Source organism: Montipora foliosa, unplaced genomic scaffold, assembly GCF_036669935.1.
Source record: "Montipora foliosa isolate CH-2021 unplaced genomic scaffold, ASM3666993v2 scaffold_380, whole genome shotgun sequence".
NCBI classification, from domain to species: domain Eukaryota; kingdom Metazoa; phylum Cnidaria; class Anthozoa; order Scleractinia; family Acroporidae; genus Montipora; species Montipora foliosa.
The window spans coordinates 12,501-36,657 of record NW_027179680.1 but is presented as its reverse complement, the minus strand read 5'-3'; the positions used below and the strand labels follow the sequence as shown (position 1 = coordinate 36,657).

General features: G+C 38.2%; 2 protein-coding genes and 2 long non-coding RNA genes across 4 annotated transcripts in view; 1 reads left to right on the top strand and 3 right to left on the bottom strand.

The window, feature by feature from the left end:
- Positions 1-2,601: 2,601 nt before the first annotated feature.
- LOC137987689 (uncharacterized) lies at positions 2,602-7,628 on the bottom strand. The gene is made up of 4 exons (XR_011120695.1): positions 7,533-7,628; positions 7,364-7,427; positions 4,182-4,246; positions 2,602-2,724 (listed from the first exon to the last, which is right to left on the bottom strand). It is a non-coding gene; the product is annotated as an uncharacterized lncRNA (long non-coding RNA).
- Positions 7,629-8,534: 906 nt separating this feature from the next.
- Positions 8,535-15,429, bottom strand: LOC137987688 (cholesterol 24-hydroxylase-like). The gene is made up of 4 exons (XM_068833759.1): positions 14,689-15,429; positions 12,416-12,746; positions 10,625-10,697; positions 8,535-9,504 (listed from the first exon to the last, which is right to left on the bottom strand). The coding sequence occupies exons 1-4, from the start codon at positions 15,286-15,288 to the stop codon at positions 9,000-9,002; spliced, it is 1,509 nt and encodes a 502-aa protein (XP_068689860.1). The 5' UTR covers positions 15,289-15,429; the 3' UTR covers positions 8,535-8,999.
- A 239-nt stretch (positions 15,430-15,668) lies between these two features.
- LOC137987687 (uncharacterized) overlaps positions 15,669-24,157 on the top strand; it is a 20,989-nt gene continuing 12,500 nt past the window's right edge. Inside the window, exons 1-3 of the mRNA XM_068833758.1 lie at positions 15,669-16,629; positions 18,764-19,907; positions 22,287-22,366. Of these exons, the coding sequence (XP_068689859.1) occupies positions 16,576-16,629; positions 18,764-19,907; positions 22,287-22,366 (1,278 nt within the window). The 5' untranslated portion in view covers positions 15,669-16,575. The remainder of the gene's footprint in view (positions 16,630-18,763; positions 19,908-22,286; positions 22,367-24,157) is intronic.
- LOC137987690 (uncharacterized) overlaps positions 22,377-24,157 on the bottom strand; it is a 12,341-nt gene continuing 10,560 nt past the window's right edge. Inside the window, exon 3 of the long non-coding RNA XR_011120696.1 lies at positions 22,377-24,157. This exon is cut by the window's right edge and continues 535 nt beyond it. This is a non-coding gene — a long non-coding RNA (uncharacterized lncRNA).

Sequence of the window (24,157 nt, the reverse complement as noted above, 5' to 3'; positions counted from 1 at the left end):
GTACGAGAGGCTGTACGAGACTGGAAGTGCTGAGAAATGCTGAAGTATTCCTCGTTTTGCATCGAGCAGCACTCGAAATTTCAGTTATGTTTTCCTTGGAAATGTGGTGAAGTTCTATCCCACTACTGGCGAACTTTTTCATTCAGGCGAGAGACGAAATTTGATGAAAAGCGAAACTGTTTCGCGTGGTGAATTAATAGTTCAAGAAGACTTGGAGTAAATAAGAATATTATTAACAAGAAAAAATGTCAAGCTAGCTTTACCTCAGTGGAACTTCGTAGATATCTTTTCAAGTTTTGAGTTATCAGCAAATAGATCCTCTCACCTCCTTACAGCACGGTTGAGGTAGAAAGACCACGTATTCAACGAGAATATTAAAACAACAGAGGGGAACAGCAAAGTTGCGAATTTGATTGCCACACGCACCGGCAAAGCACCATTCACTCAAAATGGCGGGAAATGGCTTTAGCGCGCGAGGAGAGCGGAAGTAAGCAGTTTTTTCCGGTCACTATCTCTAATCTGGAACCCCTTCACTGTAGTAGTAAAGGGGACCTCAAGCGAGGACGACGATGACTGCCACGACAACGTTGTCAAAAAAATACAATTTCCCGTCATTGTAATAAAATATCTCCACTATTCCAAGTCGTTCGGCATGGAAAGTGTGTATCAACATTACTGCGCCTTTCAATAACATGCGAACTCTTAAATTCAAACGGTCAACCGACAAATGCGTTTTTCGCTACCGTCAATCAAATGTTCGGCGGCTCCGAAGCTTCCGACTACTGTCGAGCGCGCAGTAATCAAATCACATCGTTGAGCCCAGTTCAGTCAACATAGTCGGAAGCTGGGAGGAGCCACCGAACATTTGATTGAGGGTAGCGAAAAACGCATTTGTCGATTGAGCTTTGAATTGTAGAGTCCGCATGTTATTGAAAGGCGCAGTAATTGCACGAATGAAATTTGTATGAACGGTGTAGATGGTTGTAAACAAAATCGAAAATTCATCGTCAGGTGTTCGCGGCCTCCACATAACCTCAACTCAAATTTGGTCATTTCACGTCTTTGTGAGGACGAAAACGGCTAAGAAATGTACCAAACTGTAAAACGGACGTGCGGGGCGTGCAGAGCCTTTGTTTTTGTTTCATTGCGTTCTCGTAGCTGTTGTCGTCATCCCTACCTACTTACGGGAACTTTTATGCGCCCGCGAGACTGAGCACCGCCAATTAACCCTTACTTTCATTAACCCGCTTAATTTACTCCCCGTTTCTATTTCTTATCATGGAGGATACCTTGTTACAACTTATTAAGCTATTTGGTTGCTCATGGTTTTCCTCAGACGCAAAGATGAGTGTTTTTTCTTTACCAGATCATGTAATACATTAATATAGGATTTCAGTGTAGGTTTTAGGGTTCCTGAGAGGTTTAAAAACAAGTTTCGCAGCTCGTATGTGCATTCGCTCAAGGTCGTCCATTGACGCGGGTGAGCAGGAACCCCAAACCACGATACCATACAAGACACTTGGAAGTAGAGTCTTAAGTAGATGTAACTATCAGAGGGTGATGTCAAGAGCTAGTTTTCCACCCACATAAACCGTGGAGCGTTAGCCCTACTGATGGAAATGGGCCCACACAAGGACAGAGAAAAACTCTGACTAGGGTGAGAATTGAACCCACGACCTTCGGGCTAGATCACACCTACTCTACCGACTGATAGTTATCTCTGTTGAAATATAAGTGCTACACGGACAACGTTTACAAACACGTAACCCTTCCTTGCACTTGTACACATTCATGCCATGACATTGACGTCCTCAATTCCCACCTTCTGCTCCCGTCTGACTTTGTAGCTCAGTCGGTAGAGCAGCGGTGATCTAACCCGAAGGTCGTGGGTTCGATTCCCACCCTAATGAGAGTTTTTCTGTGTCCCTGAGTGGGCCTATTCCATCAGTAGGATTAACGCTCTTGAGTAGAAGGCCTGGAGTATGTATGACGGTAAAAATTTAATTCTTCTAATAACTGCTTTTTTCTTATTAGAGGATTTAGCAGACTTTTGGTGCGTTCTTGCCAAAAAAGTTTACTGTCTATGATTATTCCCAGACATTTGGAGGGAGATTCAAAATCAATGACATTTTCGCCATACGTCGAAACTAACCCTAACCAATGAATCTGTTTGAAAATCAATAAATACTTGTTATTCATATGATAATGTAAACCCTGTTAGTCTTGATGGCAGCCAATAAAAATATTGGTTATCTCATTAGTGCTTGCTACTATTATTTCTTTGAAATTTTCCAATTTAGAAGACACACAATATTTCCATTTCCTGAAGCAACGCAAACAGACAAACAAGTAAGAGGTAAATACTGCATCCATCTTTTAATTAAATATCTGCACGAAAAACACGGGAAAACCAAAGTCCGACCCAAAATTGAAATGACTTTCATCCCTGAAGCAGACCCCCTTTAACAAACACAATTGTTAGTCAGAGTATCATATACAGGTCTCACTCTCAGGATTCAAAGGTTTAAAGCAATTTACACAAAAGAGCAGTGAAAAAACTGCAAGACATCTCATTTTTTAAAAGAAAAAATAACCATAAGGCATTGTTTACATTTTTATTGTATTTTTAGGCAACTATGATTCCATTTTCTCAGTGTTCTCAGTGTTCTCAAGTTTGTTGTGCTTCTTTGCAAACCGCATGTTGCGACGGAACTTTTGATCAACCTGGAAGTAACAAAAAAATAATTCAAAGGAAGTATGACACTTTCAAGATGGAGGCAAAGTTCCCTCCACAACAACCTTGTTTGTATCTGCAAACTGAACAACCAGAGAAATAAGTACCCTTCCAGACTGTTCCCCCTCACATTTAATCTCTTAAAAATACATACCAACGTAGATTTTATCTAAAATTTCTGAGTAGCTCCATAGAAAGCTACCGGTAATATTTTTGAGGAAAAATGGAGGTACAGTACAAAACTAGCAAAAAGGAAAAAATAGTTACACTGGAAAACATTACTACTCATCATTCAAAACTGAAGTTAAGAATTTGTCCTCTCATAACTAGAAAACATATTTTCTGGTAGTCTGGAGGGGAGTTCCTGTGTTTGCAGCATGATATAAAAAATGGAGAACATAAATGGAGACCATAATAACCCATTGTTAGTTCTTGGTTTGGGAAGTGACAATGTACTGTAGTTACCGCACAACCTACAGTGGGTAGAGCGGAGAGTAAACATTTAATACTGTAGCTTAGAGAGTGAGTGAAAAACAACCCCTTACACAGCAGTTAATCTTATCAAGTAGAACACTATGGAGAGCTGTATTCTTCTAAAATAAATCCACATAAAATCCAATTTCATGCCTCTACTTTTAAGTCATGCAAGAACAGGAGAACTGCCAAACAGAATCTAACAAAAATCAAAATGTGGCAAACTAAAATCCTTACACAGCCTTAGAAGTACATTTCTTGGAATTAAGTTTCAGAACCTTAACATAACATTGAACTGGTTATTTATTTCCTAACAAAGAGAGAGAAGAAATGCACTTGTCCGACGTAAGCTTGTCGTCTACACTCTTATCAAGAAGAGACATTGAGCAAAGGAGGTCTTATTATTGGGGGGATGGGGTCATCAATGTCTGCAGGGGGAACGTGAAGTTTGCCAGAATGCAACCCATGCTTGTAACAATTCCCCAGTTTTGCCTGTTACCAGTAGTAATTTTATGTAATCAACAAAAAACAAGTGAGGTCTCATGCTACTGTGCATAAAAGCTACTAAGCACAACACTCATTCACACTTAGACTTGGCTTGGGCCAAGCTGATTTGTCCTAAAACTCCCACAGCCTGTTCCCATCTGCCCTTGTAGCTCAGTCAGTAGAGCAACAATGATCTAATTTGGAAGTTGTGGGTTTGATTCCCACACAGGTCACAGATTTTTCCTTGGGTGATGCACAAAGAAGTTCGTGATACTGTAGAACAGCAAAAGGTTCTTCATCCATCACATTCACAGTAGCGTAAGGCCTCACCTGATTTCTGCCATTTACAGTACATATATGTATACATGCTACTAAGGACAACACTCATTCACAGGTAGTAATTTTCTTTATCAGAATTCACTGTTCTATTGGTCTTCTGCAATAACTATTCACCTAATGGAAGACAATAAGTAACCAAACAACTTACCCCTCTTAGAGATGGGTGACGCTGCCGCTTGGGCTTCTTAATTCCATTCCTATGCCATTTTCGGGCTGTCAAATTAGACATAGATGAGCATAGGTGTAAATAGTCATCTTTTATCTCATCAATAATTAAATTTCAATCTTATCAATCGTCTGGAGAGATTCTAGAAAACCTGTCCACTTCAAAGCTACATTACTGTGGTCACTATGATTTGGTTCTCAAGGGAATATGAAAACAAAATTTGTATTGTAGATTAAATGTACAACCTAATCCTAATGCCAAATAAATTTGAGAATTTAATATGCCAAAAATTTCGTGTTCTTGACAAGTGCCAAAGAAAATTTGACTGCCTCCTTTACGAAATGCGGTTTCTCAAAGAACTGAGGCCTAGCCTTAACACTCAGAGTGATCCATAAGTGCTAAACTCTTTGTTTAGCTTGTAGCATATTTTTATGTTCCCTTTTTTCTTAATGAACTATTGTTTTTTTTTTTTATATTTATAGAATATTCTAACTGTCCTTTTTTCACCTGATAATGACATCCAAGAAGGTCGTGTATTTTTTAAATGAGGTTAAACGAAGTTTAACCAAGTAAACAACTAGGAGCGACTGCAGCCTATTGGTCAGTGGTTTTAGTATACTTGCGCATGCGTGGAATACCTCGTGCTTTGGGCTATATCGCTTATTTATCAGTGTGGCGGGAAATAGGAGCATTGTGTGTGGAGCGTTTAGCGGTTTTTGTTCCCTCCCTCCCCACCCTCTGCTTTCCACCGTGTATCAGTGTGACGGGTGCCTGTTCTTCTCTGGGGCTTGGGGGCTCATGGCTGGGTTGTCAGGTTTGCCAGCCATCGGTGCAGTCTCCATCTTGGAGCTGGCCGCCAATAGTGGAAGCTCCAGGATGTTTCGGGCACCCAACCTCCAAAGAGTGACGATGTTGTTTACCGTGTATTTTAAACCGTTTTTACACAATTTCTTAAATGTTTTTAAGAAAAGTTTTTTCCCAATTTTTTTGTAGCTAAATGTTTTTACAAAGTCGCTTCTTTTTAATTAAATAAGCACAATACAATGAAGAAAAGTTATAAATGACTGTCACAGCAGTCCTACAATCAAGGATTAGACATGATGCATAAGATTTATGAGTGATGTATATACATGTATGCTTGCCACTGCAGTCACAGAGTTGAGGATTATGCAACACTGGATAAAGTGAAAGAGATACAAATGGCTGCCACTGCAGTCCCAAGTCCAATAGTGGAGGATTAGACACGAGGACAAAGTTGAGGAGTGATAAGTGGTTGCCATCAGTCCCGCAGTCAAGGATTAAAAATGATTACGTAAAGTTAAAGAATGATAACATATTAAGGGTTGTCTCCACAGTCCCAAAGTGGAAGATTATACATGAGTGGATGAAGGAAAGACATCACAAATAGCCACTACTGTCTGGACTGTCTGGACTCACCACAGTCATGTAGTCAAAGCTGAGATAGGATTTGCACTGTCCCAAACCCTTAACTGAAAGCTAACGATCTAAGATAAGCCCTTATCACTTAAGTGACCAAACGCATGAGTACAGGACTGCAGTTACAAACAAGCGGACTGTGTGAGGAAGCATTCATGACCATATACAAATGCAGGACTTCAGTGATAGACCAATAGACTCAAGAAAAAGAGTGGCCAGGGTGCATTTGGTTTAGGTTATGCCGAAGATCTTTGGCGTGGGTTTTAAAATTTTGCAGGGTACCGGCGTGCAATCGACAAGATGTCGGCATACTGAAGCAAAGAAATATTTGGCGTAACTGGCATATCCCTCACTAACCTGGCGTAGCCACAAAAGGCTACTTGACCTGTGGCCGTTGCGGCTAATATATAAAATAAATTTATGATCCTTTTGAGTGCCTATATCTTTGCAAAACACCTCTCACAGTACAATATTTGTATCCAGCAAGCATTGGCAAGCAACCACTGACCTAATACCAGCACATTCCAAGGTGAATTTGTTCGCTTTCAGAGGAGCAGAAACCTGGGGCTAGGGAAGGCACGCGCGCACACACATTTGTTTTTAACTTCTTGTGCCCCCAAACGAACCCATAACTGAGTGCGCGCCTACTTGCATCCCGTGCTTCCACTCTTTTTTAACATGGGCAGTGGGCTATTGCTTTTCGCTGACTTTCAGTGAACGCTCGCGGCTCACTAGCCCTTGATTGGAAGAAACACTAGAACTTGCTGTCCTGACTGTATAATATTCCGTACTTATATTTTCCACAACAATGTACTGACCAGTGACCAAAATGGTAAGAAAATTAAAGTGCACACCTTGAATATTATCTGTTTCTATGAACAATATTGTTGCTAATATTGTAAGGCATGGAAGTGATAACTGATAAAAACGGAAATTTATAGTTCCTTGTCAACGATAAGCGAAAACCTGAATCAATATTAGCCACCTCTTATGCCTCCGATTTCTAGCGATGGCTACATAAAATAAAGCACGACCACTGAACACACAAATATGAAAAGAAATGCTTTTGCTCCTGATAGCAAGTATGGACATCGCTTCAACAAACTAGGCTCCAGGATTTTTCTTTCACAGCGGCGCGGCAGCAAAAGATCTGAGCCCGGGGGTAATGATTGGCCTAGTATGCTACCAACGGCGTAGAATTATTGTGGCCTACTCTGCGTACATTTTCAAAGCCCTCTACGTAAATTCGGTGTGGGGTCTATGCGGAATGCACCCTAGAAGAGTGGACCAGTATTTTAGAATCTAGTCATTAATTAACACGTCGTTCCTCCACAACAATAATCAAGACCAGAGATTCTCATTAAGAATCAGTGATATAATGCCAAGTTGCTGTAGATGGTCAAACTATTTAACTTTCAATATTCTTATTGTCATATGCAAACTAAATAAAATTAAATTAAAGGTGATAACTAGACTGTCGATACAGTGATTCTAAGTCCAGAAATGTGCCTACTAGGTATTTCGACGTATGACTAATTTTGGAAAATGTGCTTCCATCTTTAAACGATGCAGACGCTGCAAGTAGAAAAGAGTGAACGAGTACTCTGAAATCGCTCTCATGAGAACACAATTGAAACTCATTGTCAATCCGGGCTTCAAGTGCACGCATACGTGTGATAAATCTTCCTGATAAACAAAGAAAGCTGGCCTGAATATTACAGCCGTACCTTGATTGTGGTTCGTGTGATTCTTTGACTTGGCCATGTTGTGTGTGAACAACCTTGCTAAAACCTGAGAGTTTTGCACAAAATATACCCCTGGTTAGATGCTTGAAACATACCAACAACAGAATAATGAAACAAAAGCCTATGATGTCAGACGATGGCTAGAATTAACCTTGATTATCTCGAAGACAACGAGATCGACAAAAGGTTTTCAATGGACAGGTAAGAGAAAAATCGAACAGTGGCGCGGCTACAAAGCCAGTTGCCTCATTCCAGTCTCCTTCGCAGCATTTGGCCGGGTTTTGGGTATCCCAACCAAAACACTCGTGATGAAGGCATCCCCTTTTACTTTAGTGTTTTGGGCGGTGGGGCTAAAACACAGGTCACATTCCACAGGTCACTCGTTTCAGGTCATTGTTTTACCTTTTTGAAAGTGACTCAAACCCCTCAATTTGGCTAACCCTAGGCCTACAAACTCTAATTAGGCCTGGGGTTAGCCAAATTGAGGGTTAGTAATGTTGATAGTAATGGAGGGGATGCCCAAAACTCTAGGAATCTGAGCATCCCGGAAGGGTACTGGGGGAAGCCCCAATTTGCATTTGTATGTTATGCGTTGCCAAAGAAAGTGGACATAACCAGTTGTCAATTGCTTCTAGTTGACCGAAGTGTGACCTTCAACACCCTCAAATGTCACGCGAGATGCATGAAAAATACGGGCGAATTTCTTCAAGTAACCGATAGTCTGACTATACAATGTTGCATATGCCGTTTGATAGCGTGAGCACGTCGTATTTCTTGTTTGAGGAAGAGAGATTGTAGCCACGTTTGTTGAGGTATTGCATAAGCTGATTAGAACGTAGATTGCCTCTCACATCACGGTCGAGGGTTTAAATTACTGCTAGTTTTGACAACTTAGCGAGTCTTGCGATGAAGAAAAAACGCGGAATCTCAAGGTAAGAATGGAAAAACATGTTTGCTTTTGGTGGGGAGATTAATATTGTGGACGAGAAGTATGAGTTTATGAGCAATTTTAACTGTTACCGTCATTGAGGGTGGGTCGTGTCATTTCATGGGCATATTCCTTAGGGGGCCACATTAATTTATGCAGTGGCAAGAAAATGCAAATGCCCATCTCAAACTCCCCACCCCCTCCCCCCCCATAATAAATGAACGGTCCCTTAAAGTGAGATTTAATGTAAATTCACAAACAAGATTGTACCATTGTTACAAGACTCAATTATATATATCTTTTCTTAGCTACTTGGTATGTTTATAGATTTTGAAGCACAGTACACTGAGAACATTTATCCTAAAATAACTTTACCAATACCCTTCATAGGTAAAACTTACATGTAATTACAAATATATGCAAACCCACCAAAAAACACAAAAATTAAGAAAAACAAGCCAACTTATGATAATTATTTAAACACTTGCCAGAAACATTAGGTCTATAAGTCTGCTGGTTTGCAGTCTTTTTGAATCAATGATGGTTTTCATTGGTTAATGGTTTGATCACACGAAAAGAAAAAGCTATTTTCAAGTGTATGGAAAGATAAATAATAAAGTGTTTGATCAAAACTAATGTTTCTTTTTTTGTATCCTTTTGAAAAACTTCACTAATGTAATGCGTTACAAGCTATCGCAACGTTAAAACACAGCGAATTCCATCCTTTGCAGACAGTGTAGTCTTAGGGTCTTCATATCCAAAATCCTGTCCGGGAACAAGCTGGAATTTAAAAGATTTGATGAAACGTGATAACAACACTTTACTCTCAAACTCAGCAAATGTTTGACCAATACAATGCCGTGGACCCAAAGAGAAAGGGAAATATGCATAGCGTCTATATCTATTCTCATCTTCCTTATCTGCAGCAAACCGTTCAGGGATAAACTTCTCTGGATCTTTCCAATATTTCGGGCTGCGATGCAAGGCATAAGGCAAGAGGTTGACAGGAGTTCCAGCTGGGATAGAGTAACCTCCTAGTTCATCATCTTTGTCAATGAGACGAGTAAAACTTGGAACGCTAGGATGTAACCGCAGGGTCTCTTTGATCACAAGATTGGTGTATTGGAGTTTACTAAGGTCATCATTAGTAACAAACTGACGGGATCCAATAACATCCTCAACTTCCTGAGATAATCTTAAAGGAAAAGAGATGGAATACTTTTTTAAAGTAAAACTTTGTTGACAGCAGAACTTGCAAGGTAGAAATGTAAAAACGATATGTTGCACCCTACCTCACATGCAAAGTCAATGTTCAAAAGAAATTAATGATTAGGTTTAACCCTTGGCCTATTGCGATTACAAAAGTATTTCTTGGTTACAAAATCATTCCAAAATGTCACTAGGCGATCAGAAATAATAATACATGCATTTATCACATACCATGACGGTTAGGGTTAGGGGTTAACCTAACCCTAACCCTAAACCCTAAATTACTGAATTCTGATTGGCTGAGACAGAAGGCACTGTTTCTTAATCAAGAGGGTATGATTACTTGATCCTGATTGGTTAACAGTTGCTAAGCCAGAGTAAGCGAGGTTACAAAAGAATCTTTATCCACATATAAAACAAGTTTAAGCCTTATTTCTGTTGACAGCAGCAATTTATTGAATTGAACTTTAACCGATTGAAAGCGTGTTTGCTGTAATTTCTAAGACTGAAGTCTTCATTAAATAAATAAAATGCACAAATAATTAGTAATTTAAAAAAAAACTCAAGTGTTCATTGAACTGATTGGGCAGTTAAGTTAACTGTAATTAATTTTTTGTTGCATCTTTGCACTGCCTTCCCTCAATAAGATTACCCGTCATGTGATAAAGATGTAATCGCAATGAGTCCTTGTGCAATTAAGGATTAATTTCAGTTTTCAAAATTGCCCTTGTCACAACTTTTGTGAAAACTTTGAAAATATGTGTGAAATCAATCCTTAATTGCCCTCAGGCCCATGCAATTACCTATACTAATCACCACCCAAAATACCACGCAGAAAACAAAATAAATCATGACTATCAAATACAAAAATTCAAAACAGCGAAAAGCTATAAAAGGAAAATAACATTCTCTTCCAATCATAATGGGTCAAATTTTTATTTCAAAAGCAGTATCTCTGTCTGTTGAGTTGCATGCATATATAAACCAATAATAATAATAATAATAATAATAATAATAATAATAATAATAATAATAACAATAATAATAATACAAAGTTATTGTCATATAATAGCTACATGGACAGATAAAAGTACAAAAATACTAACTTTTTCTCAACTTCAGGATGTTTTCCAATCTCTGCTAACAAAAATGACAACAAGGCTGCAGTTGTTTCTTGGCCTGTTTTTCAGCGTAAAAAAATAAAAAAAGAATTACCTGTACTTAACTTCTTCATTTCGACTGCATACTGCTAGTCTTCATCAGGCAATGAGGATGACTGGTTACGCATCACCTTTTGAGCAGGATGCTCCACTGTGATTGGTTGGTTTTCAGCAGCTGTGATTGGTGCATTTCGATCCTCACTGTTTCGGTGTGTTGTTCCTTCAGCGGTCCGCTGTCGACTGGTTCTCCTGTTGTTGTGTTTCTTAATCGTGGGCATCCATGCTTCCAGAATTTCTAAGTATTCCACTATCCCTGTTGATGTTGTTAGGGTGAAGTCTTATGTGAATCGCCTCTTTGACCCTGCTTGTGTACCAATGAGGATCATGCTCAATAAACTTTTCTTGGTTCCAAAGCAGTTGTGTCTGGTGTTGTTGGCGTGTTCTGAAACAGCGGAGGTCTGCATATGGGTTGTGTCCGGTGTGGGTATGGGTTAGTTAGGGACACAACCCGTACCCAGACCTCCGCACAACCTGTACCCAGACCTCTGCTGTTTCAGAACACGCTAACCCGGTTGTTTGGACACAACCCGCTTTGGAACCAAGAAAAGTTCAGTGATCGTGATCCTCATTGGTACACACACAGGGTCAAAGAGGCGATTCACATAAGACTTCACCTTAACAACATCAACAGGGATAGTGGAATACTTAGAAATCCTGGAAGCATGGATGCCCACGATTAAGAAACACAATGAGATGAGAACCGTACAACAGCGGACTGCTGAAGGAACAACACACCGAAACAGTGAGGATCAAAATGCATCAATCACCGCAGAGCATCCTGCTTAAAAGGTGACGCGTATTAAACCACTCAACCTCATTGCCTAATGAAGACTAGCAGTATGCAGTCGAAACGTCGCGATCTACATCACAAGTGACTACAGGTAAAGGTAAAGGTACACCTTATTTAACGTCAGAAGTTACTTTACTCTATAGAGAGTACTCTTTTCCAGGAAGCCGACAGTGCGCTCATTTTACCCCCCTCTTTCCATCAGTGCTCCATTTTAAGGGTATTTAAAGCTACTTAGGCTACACTGAAAGGAAAGAAGTCGAAACAAGGATGTGAGATCCGGGGATCGAACTCTAGACCTCTTGCACCAAGGCCGCGCACTAACCAACTGTGCCACCCTTGCTCCTACATCGTGAGACAAACGAGAACACTTTATTATTATTGTACTAATCACCACAATGAATAACAGCAACCTTTTTTACGACATTTACTTCTTCATTTTCCGAAAAATTTTATGAATGACCTAAAAACACTCTTTCTTTAAAATAACCAAAGTAGAGGTTTTGTCCCCTCGTCTGATGTAAATAGCTCTTGTTGTATATTTTTCAACAAAGCCATTCCCACTTACAGTTACCCCATTGACCCCTGGGAGTGATACTTAGGAGATTTTACTCTGTCTAGCACCAGACAATTTTACTCATCAGCTGGGGGCATCCTAGGGTACCTGAGAAGTCATTGGGTTAAGCAGTCAAAAACTACTTAACCCATTAACCCATATAATGCCCCCTCCTTATTACTACATATAAAATGCTATGGATTGGTTGACTGCCTCCGTAAACAGAAAATAATGAAATGGGTTCAAAGGATGGGGGAGGGGGGGAGGGGAAGATTGCAGCCAGTAAGTCACTTACCATGTCCCAGTCCTATATACACTACAGGTTTTCACTCACCAGCAACAAAGAAGGTCACAAAGTGATCAATGAGTTCTTCATACTCGACAGTGCTATCTTCATTTGTTGACTTGAGAATATAAGTGAGAATGTCACTTGGTACATCTTCACCAGTCTTAATGGCCTTCCTTCTTTCATCGATTAGTTTCTTCCCGGTATCCCTCACAAACTGAATTGCAGCAATAATTGAACTTTGATAGGCATAGCTGTTGATGTTGATGAAATAAAATGGGTGTGTAAGGCACCAAATTGGTGCAGCTAAACATTCTTTAAAGGCAGCTGGGAATATAGAATCTCCTTCAATTATTTTTGAATCCATACCAAAGGCAACCTATCAAGAAAGGAAACATTAAGTATCAGATTTTTTGTGGTTAATTTATGACCAGTTGAATACAACTCATTCAAAAAATACCCCATAATGTAATTAGCACAGGAAATACAATGCAGAAATGTGTAAGTGATGCACAACGTAAGACCAAAATGTTCTAAAACACCATAATTCTTTCCAAAATTATATTTCCTTTAGGTAGTCTCATCAACATTAGTCCCAAGAATAACCTTGGTAACTTGAAATTCTAATCACGATTATCATAGTTGTTTAACTTGTTGTGATTGTCTTGCATTAAAAACTTGAACTTTTATTGACATTTTGTTGTAAATCATATTTGTGTTCGTTAACATGAAAACTTACTTGACCTGCATATAATTTAAGCATTAATTTATAAAATTAATATAGTTGAGTCAAACTTAAGTATCCACTGGGTGCTTGGAAAATTTTCACCTAGAAAATGCAGGCCTCAGACAAAAACACAATTTTACCAAAAAATGAAAACATCAGACCCCTTGGGTGTCCCACAAACACAAATCCGTATACTCCAGTGGACCTTTTATATATGTGAAAACAAATGTGTCATGTGCCTTTTACTCTTGTTATTTAGCTTAGCAACCAGGGCCCAGTTGTCACAAATCCATAGTTAAAAATATTACGGATTACTGATAACTAAGGTTTTAATTTTACCCGTCAGAAAAGCCTGACAAATGAATGTAATTTTATGCCACAACAAAACAAAAATGTAAGCCAAAACTGAAGGCTATTTGACATTTTTGATATGATTATTGTTAAATTAATATTATTTCTTTCTGAAAATCTTGTGGATATTTTTTGATCAATAAGTAAACTCCAATGTGAGTTTCCAGTAATTCAGGATTAGCTCAATCAGGCTTTCGACAACTGGGTTCAGTATAATCAATATTCAATTTTTTTTAATTTAACCTTTTTGTTTGAACAAATTCAGGGGTTACCAAGGAATTCTATGTCTGTCAACTTACATGTGGCTTAATAACTAACCCTAGCACTATTTGTTTGCAAGTTTAAACTAACATTTAAACTAAGACTTTTAATGAAATAAATACTTAAAATAGACTTCAACAATATATGATTACAAATCAATTTATAACCGGACATTCATTTTATCATCTGCAACGCTCCCCCTACCCATGGACTACTTATTCATACCAATCAATTTTATTGGAAAACTAAATCCTACATAATTTTTTTTCCCAAAAAAAATGATTTTGGGAGCTTTAAGCATATTTCTAGGGGCCTTGTGGAAAAATGATGCCCTACTAGTCTGGCAAATGGGTCCCAATGAAGATCATGCATCCATATCTGATTTCTTCTTTCAGTAAAAAGTTGATGAAATCCTCTTCCACAAGAGTTCCCTGCTAGCAAAGATCTCTTCTTTTCTGCATTCACTGGACTGACGAGTACTAGAAAAGAAACCTCTGCCAACGGTCAGAACTTACTTTGATACAACTGCCGTCCACTACCTTGGACAGCACTCTTCGAAACGCATGTCCAAGGATATGTTTGCTGACTGTAACTTGGGCCCGTTGTGTCACGTACATTCCTTTACAGTAATTCTGCTGTTGTTAAGTGAGCCCATACAACATGTGAAGTATCATGTGAGGATTTGGTCGCTAAATAACAGCCGCGCATGCTCAACACAGTGATTTTCTACCCATAGCAGAGGTATCTTTTAGCCCCAAGAAAGCAAATGAAAAGAAACCTCGGCTAGCAGGGAACCACAAGGGGGGTGTTGGAAAATAATTGGAATCTCTCTCTCACCTTACCACTGAATAGAATATTATTTAATTAAACCACAAAATAGGTATCACAATTCGAAATATTTTCCATCCCATTGTACTGGTCAGATCTTCAGCACATCAACATTTTTTTAAAAATATTTTAACAGTACAAACTCTTTGCCCACCTTCGCAATTATGTCAAGAGTAATTTTGTTAAACTCATCAGCCATCAGTACTTCGGTTTTTCCATCAGCCAACTCAGTTAGCTTTTCCAGGAAAACGTCACAACTTGCATTAAACTGCTCAGTTAGTTCCTTTAAATAAGTTTTGTGAAAAGCAGGATTAAGTGAAAGTCGTTTTACTTTCCATTTCTCGTGATCGGTTTCTGTAACTAGACCTTTTCCTAGAAACCTCTCTCCAAAGACGTATGCTAGTTTATTGTATGACCAAGCATCTTTCGGATAGTTGCAAGTAATGAGCACTTTCTTTGCTAAATCAGCTTCTGAAACATAAATAATGGGAAGATGAAACAACCAGACGACCATAACTGGGCCATATTCTTGGGCTAGTAGATTCAACACTTGCACTCCACTGTAACCATGCTTCTCTTTAAGACGTTGAATTCCCTTGACATTTCCCCAGAAAAATCCGTCACGCTTGGGGCCTGGAATGTGATCCAGTTTCTTGTGTTTGTGATGCAGGTGTACTACGAAGCAAAACACTAGCGTGAAAGAAGCTAAACACATGCATACAAGGAGAAAATAAAGGATTGCGGCCATAGCCATGCTGAGTGCTGGCTGTTGATACTGGAATGCTTGAGGGGTGGAATGTTTGTAAAAGTGTTTGTGACTACCACCGACAACATGTGACAACCATCAAAGATGCAACATGGAGGCGAAACAAAACGTCATATGCTAAGTCACGTGCTATTCTCATAATTTTAGGGCGCGTTCGATTGACCCTATTCCCGAATAAGAATACGTGGAGTGATGATAAAAGCGGTATGTTTGGTGCGTTTCGAAGCAGCAAGGATAATAAAAATATGTTTAAAATAGCATTTTAGCAGATGTTTGACAATTTTAATGTGAATCTCCGCAAAAACGAAGGCCGTTTCTAACTTATATTCCACGTATTCCTATTCCGGATTACGGTCAATCGAACGCACCCTTAATTACAACTGAAAGGTCGTCTGGTTTAACTGCAGGATGCCCGGCCACTCCTAAACACTTCCAAAAAAGATTGCAGCTACGGGGCTACTTGGTTTCATGGCCATGTTCAAACAATGGCTAAGTTTTCATCTGCTTAAAATACGAACAAATAACAAAAAAACCTCAGGATACTGCTTACCTCGTTCTTATAAAGAGTGAAAGGTGAGGCATCCCATAGCGACGATCGTCAGGGATATAGAAATACAACTGAGGTTACTTAAACCCTTCTTGGGTGTCCTCCACCAAAACAATTCGTACATGTGCTCTTTTCAAGAAAACCCCCACAAAATATATGCCTTTGAAGAGGGCTTGCTGCTATGTGGAATGGCCTTAACAACAAAGTTAAGGAGGCGCTTGAGCTCAACTCTCTCGGGTCTGTTACAATTTGTGGGATTTGTGGAAGAACTTATTTTAGTTGTTATGAACCTTGTTAGGTAATTCATATTTCACAAGAAATATCATTTCCCACCAATATTGTGATGTTCTTCGACTTCTCATTCTACGAGGACAGTCAGTCATACTTTTGTAACAAAGAGTAGAAATATACCTTGAAACCACTTTCACTGAAAAAAGCTCTAACTGCAAAAAGCGCGCGAAAAACCTCGTTCCGTTCGCGGAAGAAATATCCCAACACCCTCTCCCATGGTCCTGCACTTTTTTTGTCACCAGCAGTCTTTGTCACCATGGTTCCAGAATGGATCACTGCGCATGGTTACACAGAAGCCAGCTGTGTCTTGAGCTTCGATTCTATGGAAACCTGGCTCGTTCCTTGCAAATTACGACTTTTCACGATGTATCTGCGATCACTCTTTGCTAATAGATTTTTCATTATTTCGAGGGTATTTCTGTGGAATTAGTGTGTTCATGGCATCCAACATTGTTGTGTTCCAACCAGATGCAACTGCAGAATACATAAAGGTTTGTTGCTTCGAAATTAAACTATTTTTCATAACTTCGTTTACAATCTTCTCCCAGGATCGACGATAATTTTGTTAAATATCACTTGGAAATTCCAATTTCAAAGCTAGTTATAACAAGGCACATGGGATTACGAGTCTCTTTTAATCTTGCGATTTAAGCGTAACCTTGTGCAACTTTACAGGAAGTGCATTGTCAACAAGGTCGCCTTCATTTGAAATATAAGTATGCAGCGCTGTGCTTTACCTCGAATTTATCACCCGTTAATTATCCAAACAGCTTCCCCCATTTTGCCACCAATAAGAGCTATTTGTAAGGCTATTAAAAGCTATTAAAAGAAGCTTGTATCTCAAAGAGAATGTGTACGAAAAACGTTAACTGCCAAAAGGTCATCGTAAATGATCTGAAACGTTTACAACATCGATTCTTGTTTGTCGACATTCAAATGTTCTCTCTAAAGTTATCTACGTGGAGCAGGTTGGCTTAGAAAACGAGGATGTTTCTTGGAATTTTGTTTGAAGGGTATGGCTATCTTAAATTTTGCTTCATGAAATATTTACGAATGAAATACGACAAAAAATACCCCTGTTCATGACAAAGCGAGGACGCCAAAAATTAAGAAATCACGCCGATCAATGTTAGAGGGTTTACCCTGCAAGAGTTAACAAAGCAAACTTTCAGTTGGTTTTTTTAGTCTTTGTCGAAAACAATTCATCGCTTGTTTTTCTGAGGCGCGAAATGTTTATACCCCGTCGCCCCAACATCCGTGCTATACATTTATGTTTCCAGTCATCTGACATTCGGGGCATAAATAATGAAAAATCAAATCTAAGACTCGAATGAAAAAAATTTCCTTTGCGTGTCTTGTGAAAAATTGCCACTCGTTGCCTTTTCTTTCCGAGCAAGATTCTCACTGTTAAGTTTGTTGTTTATCGGGCTTGCTTACACAAAATATTTTACAAAGTAAGCAAACTCTATTTGCTTTCAGATGCAATGAAATATAATTGTAATCATGTCATATTTTAGATGAGTTTCAGAACCACTCATGCAAAAGAATGTCAATCTTAACGGATTCTTCAGGGTGCAATGTAATTAGATTCATTTTTTCAGTTTGCCCTTTGAGCAAGCTGTAGCCAGGATGTACTAGACTGACTGTCATTTTCACTAGCCCAAGAGAAATCCTTGTAAGCACAATAGTAATTTCCTCAAAACATTTCCCCAAAAACTTCATTTACCCGCTATTATCCACTAGCCCCAGGCTATTGGGCAAGCGTGGGTTGTACTAAAAGCCAGAATCCGGAATCCAGAATCACAGGTCATTGTTTTACCAATACAGAGAGTAAAAACTATATTTAACATTCATAAAAGCTTACCTTAGGCCTAAAAACGTTTGTTTAGGCCTAATTAGGCCTGAGGTTAGCTTTTATGAATGTTTTATAGTATTTACTCTCTGTATTGGTAAAACAATGAACTGTGATTCTGGATTCCGGATTCCGGATTTTAGGACAACCCGGCAAGCATTTCTTTGCACACTGATTCATACATGTAATTACATTGTCCATTAAATTAAATGTTTGTTTTTCTTCTGCCAAAGTTTATATTTGCCTCATTGCATCATATTAAGCTCAATTTCATCATATTAAGCTCAATGCCTTAACCCTAACCCTAACAACCATACCCCAGCTCCTAAAACTGTTTCAAGAGTCATGTCTTTCTCTGGTCCTGTGGTTTCTTTCTTTTTCTATGTGGCTGTCAGAAGGAGGTTTTACTGATGAGCAAGCCAAAAGTCTGCATAAAACAATGAGAAAGATTAATATTTTCATGGTTGACAAGAATTTGCAATATTTGCAAAATCTCAAGATTAGTTCTGATGCATTTTACTCCTACATTGTAGGCTTTGCTGATGAAGACAAAAAAAAACCTTGCTGACATGAACCAAGTAATTATATATAATCACTGAAAAACTGTGGATGTTTGTATATCCACGATGTTTGTCTAATCTTAAACTTTGGTTTACTTAATCAACTGATTGAATCTACTTTAATCCTAATAAATTAAACTTCCAAAGCATCTTGTAATATGCTGATTGGATTACTGGTAACATAGTTTTCAATACAGTTCCTGTTCATTGCAGCAAACTGTTCAAGGCAACCAAGCAATCAATGAACTTGTATTCAAGCACATCAGTACCATCTCCTCAGAAGATCTTCAGTCCATTGTGGAACATGTAAACCCTGGTCTTGATTCACTATCCATTCACAACTGTCATTCCTTCGATGATGGATGTGCCTGTAAGATGTCACAGCATTGCCCACAGTTGACAAGTGTTTCTTTCTCGGGGACATGTGGAAATCTGTCATCAGTGGGTATTTCTTATTTTGTGGAAAACTGTGTTACTCTAAGACGTGTTACAATCGTGTCATCTGAGTTGGATGAATCATTTGATAAAAACAGTGAGAATCATGATAACGACACCAGCAGTGACAACCAAGATAATGACAAAAGCTGGGTTTTGAGTGATGACATTTTTGCATCATTTCTTCAAAGAACAGATTTGGAAGTGGAACACTTTGCACTTTGTGGATTTGAGAGTATCACGCCAAATGGTTTGACACAGTTTTTAGCTCATCTTGGGTCACATCTTACGTCACTGGATGTCAGTGAACTTTCTGCAGTGAATGATGACATTGTTGGAGGAATTGGTGATATTTGTTCAAATTTACAAGATGTTTCTTTTTCTCATTGTAAATTGACTGATAAAGGCATACAGCTGTTTTGTTCTAAATGCAAGTTGCTTGAAAGTGTTAACCTATCTGGGTGTCAAGACATTTCAGATGCTTCAATTGTTGCACTTTCGACAAACTGTACTTCTTTAAGAATTGTTCAACTTGAATGGTGTCTCAGATTGACTGAAAAATCTTTAGATGCTCTGCTGTCAAAATGTCATCATTTAACGTTTATCAACATGTCACAGTGTGCAATTAAACACATACCTTTTTCCTTATTAAATAATTTATCACTCAAGGAACTAAAGGTGGAAGGTTGCACTGCTCTAAAATGTCCTCCACTTAACCTGGCAATTCAAAGTCTAGAGTCCTGTTGTGAATTTTTGAAGAAATGTCATCTGCAGCCATTGTGCCGTTTGACATTTCTTGGAAATCAAGGCAGTGGGAAAACAAGTTTAATGGCAAGTCTTTCCGCAATGACACAGTCATTTCCCGATACTTCCACAGAAGGTGTGCATGTTACATCTTGGAAACCCTTTCAGAGTGGAAAAGGTTTGTATTGCATTTTTTTTGTTCTTGTTCATTTGAGAGGAAGTATCACCCTGTTCATAGTTTTCTTTGCATTATTGCATTGTTGCAGAAAATATTCATTATCCTTCTCCTCCCCCTGGCCAAAAGAACTTTTCACTAAAGGTGTCTTAACCATAGAAATGCCAGTTCTCTTTATTCTTTGTATGTTAAAATAATGTTTATCATACTTATGGTAGTAATGTTAAACCCAGTTCACCATTGCTAAACTTTAAAATCATGAATGTTGGTTTCACTTATTTATGAATATGTGTATATCATAAAGAATGTAACACAGGAGTTTAGAGCTATAAGGCTCACAAGTGCATTTCGTGATTTAAAGGCACAAGTTATGTTTTGAAAGTTTTCAAAATTGGAGAACTTTCAAAACATCATGAGTGACCATAAATCACAAAATACACAAGCAAGTTCATGCAATTTTGTAGTTCTATTCTCCACAAAATCACTCCATTGCTGTTTCCATAGCAACGTTTGTATTGCACACTATAACCTATTTATGCATTTGTCATTGACCAATCAGAAATGCCACATTGTTTTGAGTATATAATAAGTTTGCTTAAAGTGCCCCTGTGACCAAAAAATCAATTCATATTTTTCTTTGGATTTCAAAACTATGTTAACAAAACACTAAGTGACCCACATTTTAAGCCTTGATTTCAAAAAGACACCTCTTCATTTTTACTGTAATTTTCCTATTTAATGGTCCACCATTACTAACATTATGTTCTTGAGAGAGCTGGATCGAGGAGAAAATGACGTCAAAGGCTCACTAGTTTAAGAATGGAATACGTGTGTACGCCGCAGAATTAATATGCAGCACGGGGGTTTTGGGCTTTCAGACTTTTAAACTCACGCTTTGCATATATAATAAGCTGCGTTCACATGCTGAAATTTTAAGCTAGTGAGCCTCTGATGTCACTTTTCCCTGGATCCAACCGTCTGAGGTGCAATCGGTCAGTTTTGAACGTGAGTAATGGCGGACCGTGAAATCCAAAACTTACACTCAAAGTAAGCGGCCTTTGGATAAAAATCAAAGCTCAAAATTTTGCCAGTCAGGTGTTAAGCAAACACACTTTCAAAATCTGAAGGAAAAAAGGAAGTGGTTTTTTTGATCACAGGGGCACTTTAATACGATGCAATAACTAAGTTACTTCTTTTTCTCAATCCATCCCTTTGAGGACTAATCAAATTAATGGTTAACAACTATTTACCAAAGTGGAGATGGCTAGTGGTGGATGTTTCCCGAGCTGCAAAGCAGCGAGGTAAAGATCCACTGGTCACTGACATTGAGGTGAATGGTTGTTTTAGTATTATACTAAAACAGTGAGATAATTTCTTCATGCAACGATTGCAATATTTGCTGGTGCAAATCCTGCGCGAGTTGCTTTTAGGTGAATAGTAAAGGATAATTCAGAGTTGGAGTAGCCAATCAGAGTGCACCTTCGACGCTATCCACTGTTTTAGTCTATACTACTGTAATATGATTTATTCTTGTTTGTTACATTGTAAATTAGATTGTCATCTGTCAGTATATATAGTCACTCTTGTCAAGTCCAACCATTAGTGTGATTGCACTCACTGCAGAATGCAAGGTTTTATTTTAATGAGCTTTGGCTTTAGGTTAATTTGTAGAGAAAAATACACACATACCATATTGACTTGCATAAGTTTCGTGCATGCTTTGATTTTGTCAAACATTTGGTACTGCAGTTTCACAAGACTAGTACATGTATTAATTTTTGCAATCTCAAGGAAAATTAGAGCAAAAGTGTACTAAAGGTCTCAATTTTGTCACTTAATTATTTTCTCAAACCCTGAGCTGAGTACAATCAAATATTAAGTATGTGTAGTCATCTGTCAGTATATATAGTCACTCTTGTCAAGTCCAACCATTAGTGTGATTGCACTCACTGCAGAATGCAAGGTTTTATTTTAATGAGCTTTGGCTTTAGGTTAATTTGTAGAGAAAAATACACACATACCATATTGACTTGCATAAGTTTCGTGCATGCTTTGATTTTGTCAAACATTTGGTACTGCAGTTTCACAAGACTAGTACATGTATTAATTTTTGCAATCTCAAGGAAAATTAGAGCAAAAGTGTACTAAAGGTCTCAATTTTGTCACTTAATTATTTTCTCAAACCCTGAGCTGAGTACAATCAAATATTAAGTATGTGTAGTCAAAAGCAAGTTATACATACAGCTTGCCAATAATTACAAGTACCCTAAATGGGAGGTTTTGACATTTCTTTTATGCTCCCTTAGTAATACGTACTAAACTATAGATTGACACTTTCTTGTTTGCACAGAGACAAACATTAATTTTGAACCTTATGTTTAGAGTCTGTAGACCTTGGCACAGATGTTAATGAGAAGATGTTATCACTTATTGTTGAGATGTGGGACTGTGGAGGAAGATCTGTAAGTGAAACTGTAAGGTTAAGGTTTGAGGTTGAGATGCAAACCTCATCAACACCTTTAATCCAAATCTTTTTCCTGTTATACTTATAATTATTTCTTACATGTACGTTTTTTGCATGGGCTGTAACTTATTGTTGTATAGATGCCAGGATTTCGGTTAGCCAGGTTTCTCATTTTCTTGAAAGTTAATGCAAAAGTCAACATTAAATCAATCACTTCCTGGCAGTTTGTCAACTTAGTTATTTGTAGCTGTAACAATTTGCAAGTTTGTTTTATCAAGTTTCAACCCACATTCCTCGTCCCCAATCTGCAATATCTGTTCCTTATTGTATAATAAGCTTAATAATGCACACATTTGGATTGATTCTCTCAACTTTTAATATTTCTTTATTATATCAACAAATAGATGCCATGTTGCCATGCATCCGTTAATAGATTACAGAGGAAGTCAAAATGTGAAAAGAACAAAAATGGTCAAACAAGTTGCACACATAGTTCTAGCCAAAAACGTTGCCCATAATCTTCACTGAACTAGTGTTTTAGACCTACTTGGTGTTGGAAATTTCATTATTCCCGTCTATGACAGAAAAGCAGCGCCTTTGGCAGCTGAAGAAACTCCATTTTAGTTTTAGGAATTGGTGAAAATTTCATGTTGACCATTATTTTGGATTACTCCAAATGACAGAATATTAGACGTGGCAAGTTTATAAACAATTAAGAAGAATTCAGGACATGGTCGCAGTGGTCTATAAATCACTTTATGGTGCAATGCCTGCATACATGTACATAATTACGTATCTTATTAGTTACAGTGAGACTTACTGTAACATATACGGATTAAGAGGCATGATTATTAGCTGCAACAACCACATATACATGTAGACACTACAAGCTATGGCAAACGTTGCCTCAGACTCACTGCTGCAAAATTTTAAAACACTAATTAATTAACTGGTGAACTGGCATAACATCAGGGCAGGAAAACCCCCAGATTTGATTGCCTGGGGCAAATAAATTTTGCATTTTGGTGGTCCAGTGGGCATTAGTGAAATTTGCCTCAGCCATCTTGTTAATGATACTTTTCAGTAAAACACGAACATTGCGCACCTATTCTTGGGTTGCACGTCAATCAAGTGAAAACATAAATCGCTTACCATGTAACAACGGGTCTGAGTCTCAGGGCAGTGCGATATTCCGTACTTGAATTATTCGGCAAAATATACCACTCAAATTTGTAGAGTTTAGTATGGAGACGCCATATTGGTGTACTGCTGAAGTACACCAACATGTTGGCCGGAAACCTGCAGAAACATCTGGAATTTAGTTTAATAATAATAATAATACTTTATTATTTATATAGCGCACTCTCCAAATTGCCCAAATGCGCTTTACATACATCAGTTAAAAAAAGAAATTTAAAACCTATTATACATACATCCGTTCAAAAAGTCTAAAACCTGTTATACATATCTAATTAACACCTAAATATAAGAATATAAATAACATAAAAAATTAATAATATGCTAATTTAAAAAGATGTGTCTTGAGTTTCCGCTTAAAAATTGCAATACTAGGACTACACTTGATGTCCATAGGTAGTTTGTTCCACAAACAAGGCTGTCTTTAACACTTTCTGCTGTAAAATGAATTAACTAGCAAACATTTGTATGATACTTCTCCTAGTATATTGGCTGCTTAGACCACAAAAACACGAGGGGAATCAATGTTTTTATGCAACTGGCAATTGTTTTCGAAAGCCATCAATATGTCACGCACTGTGAAAAACTCTGA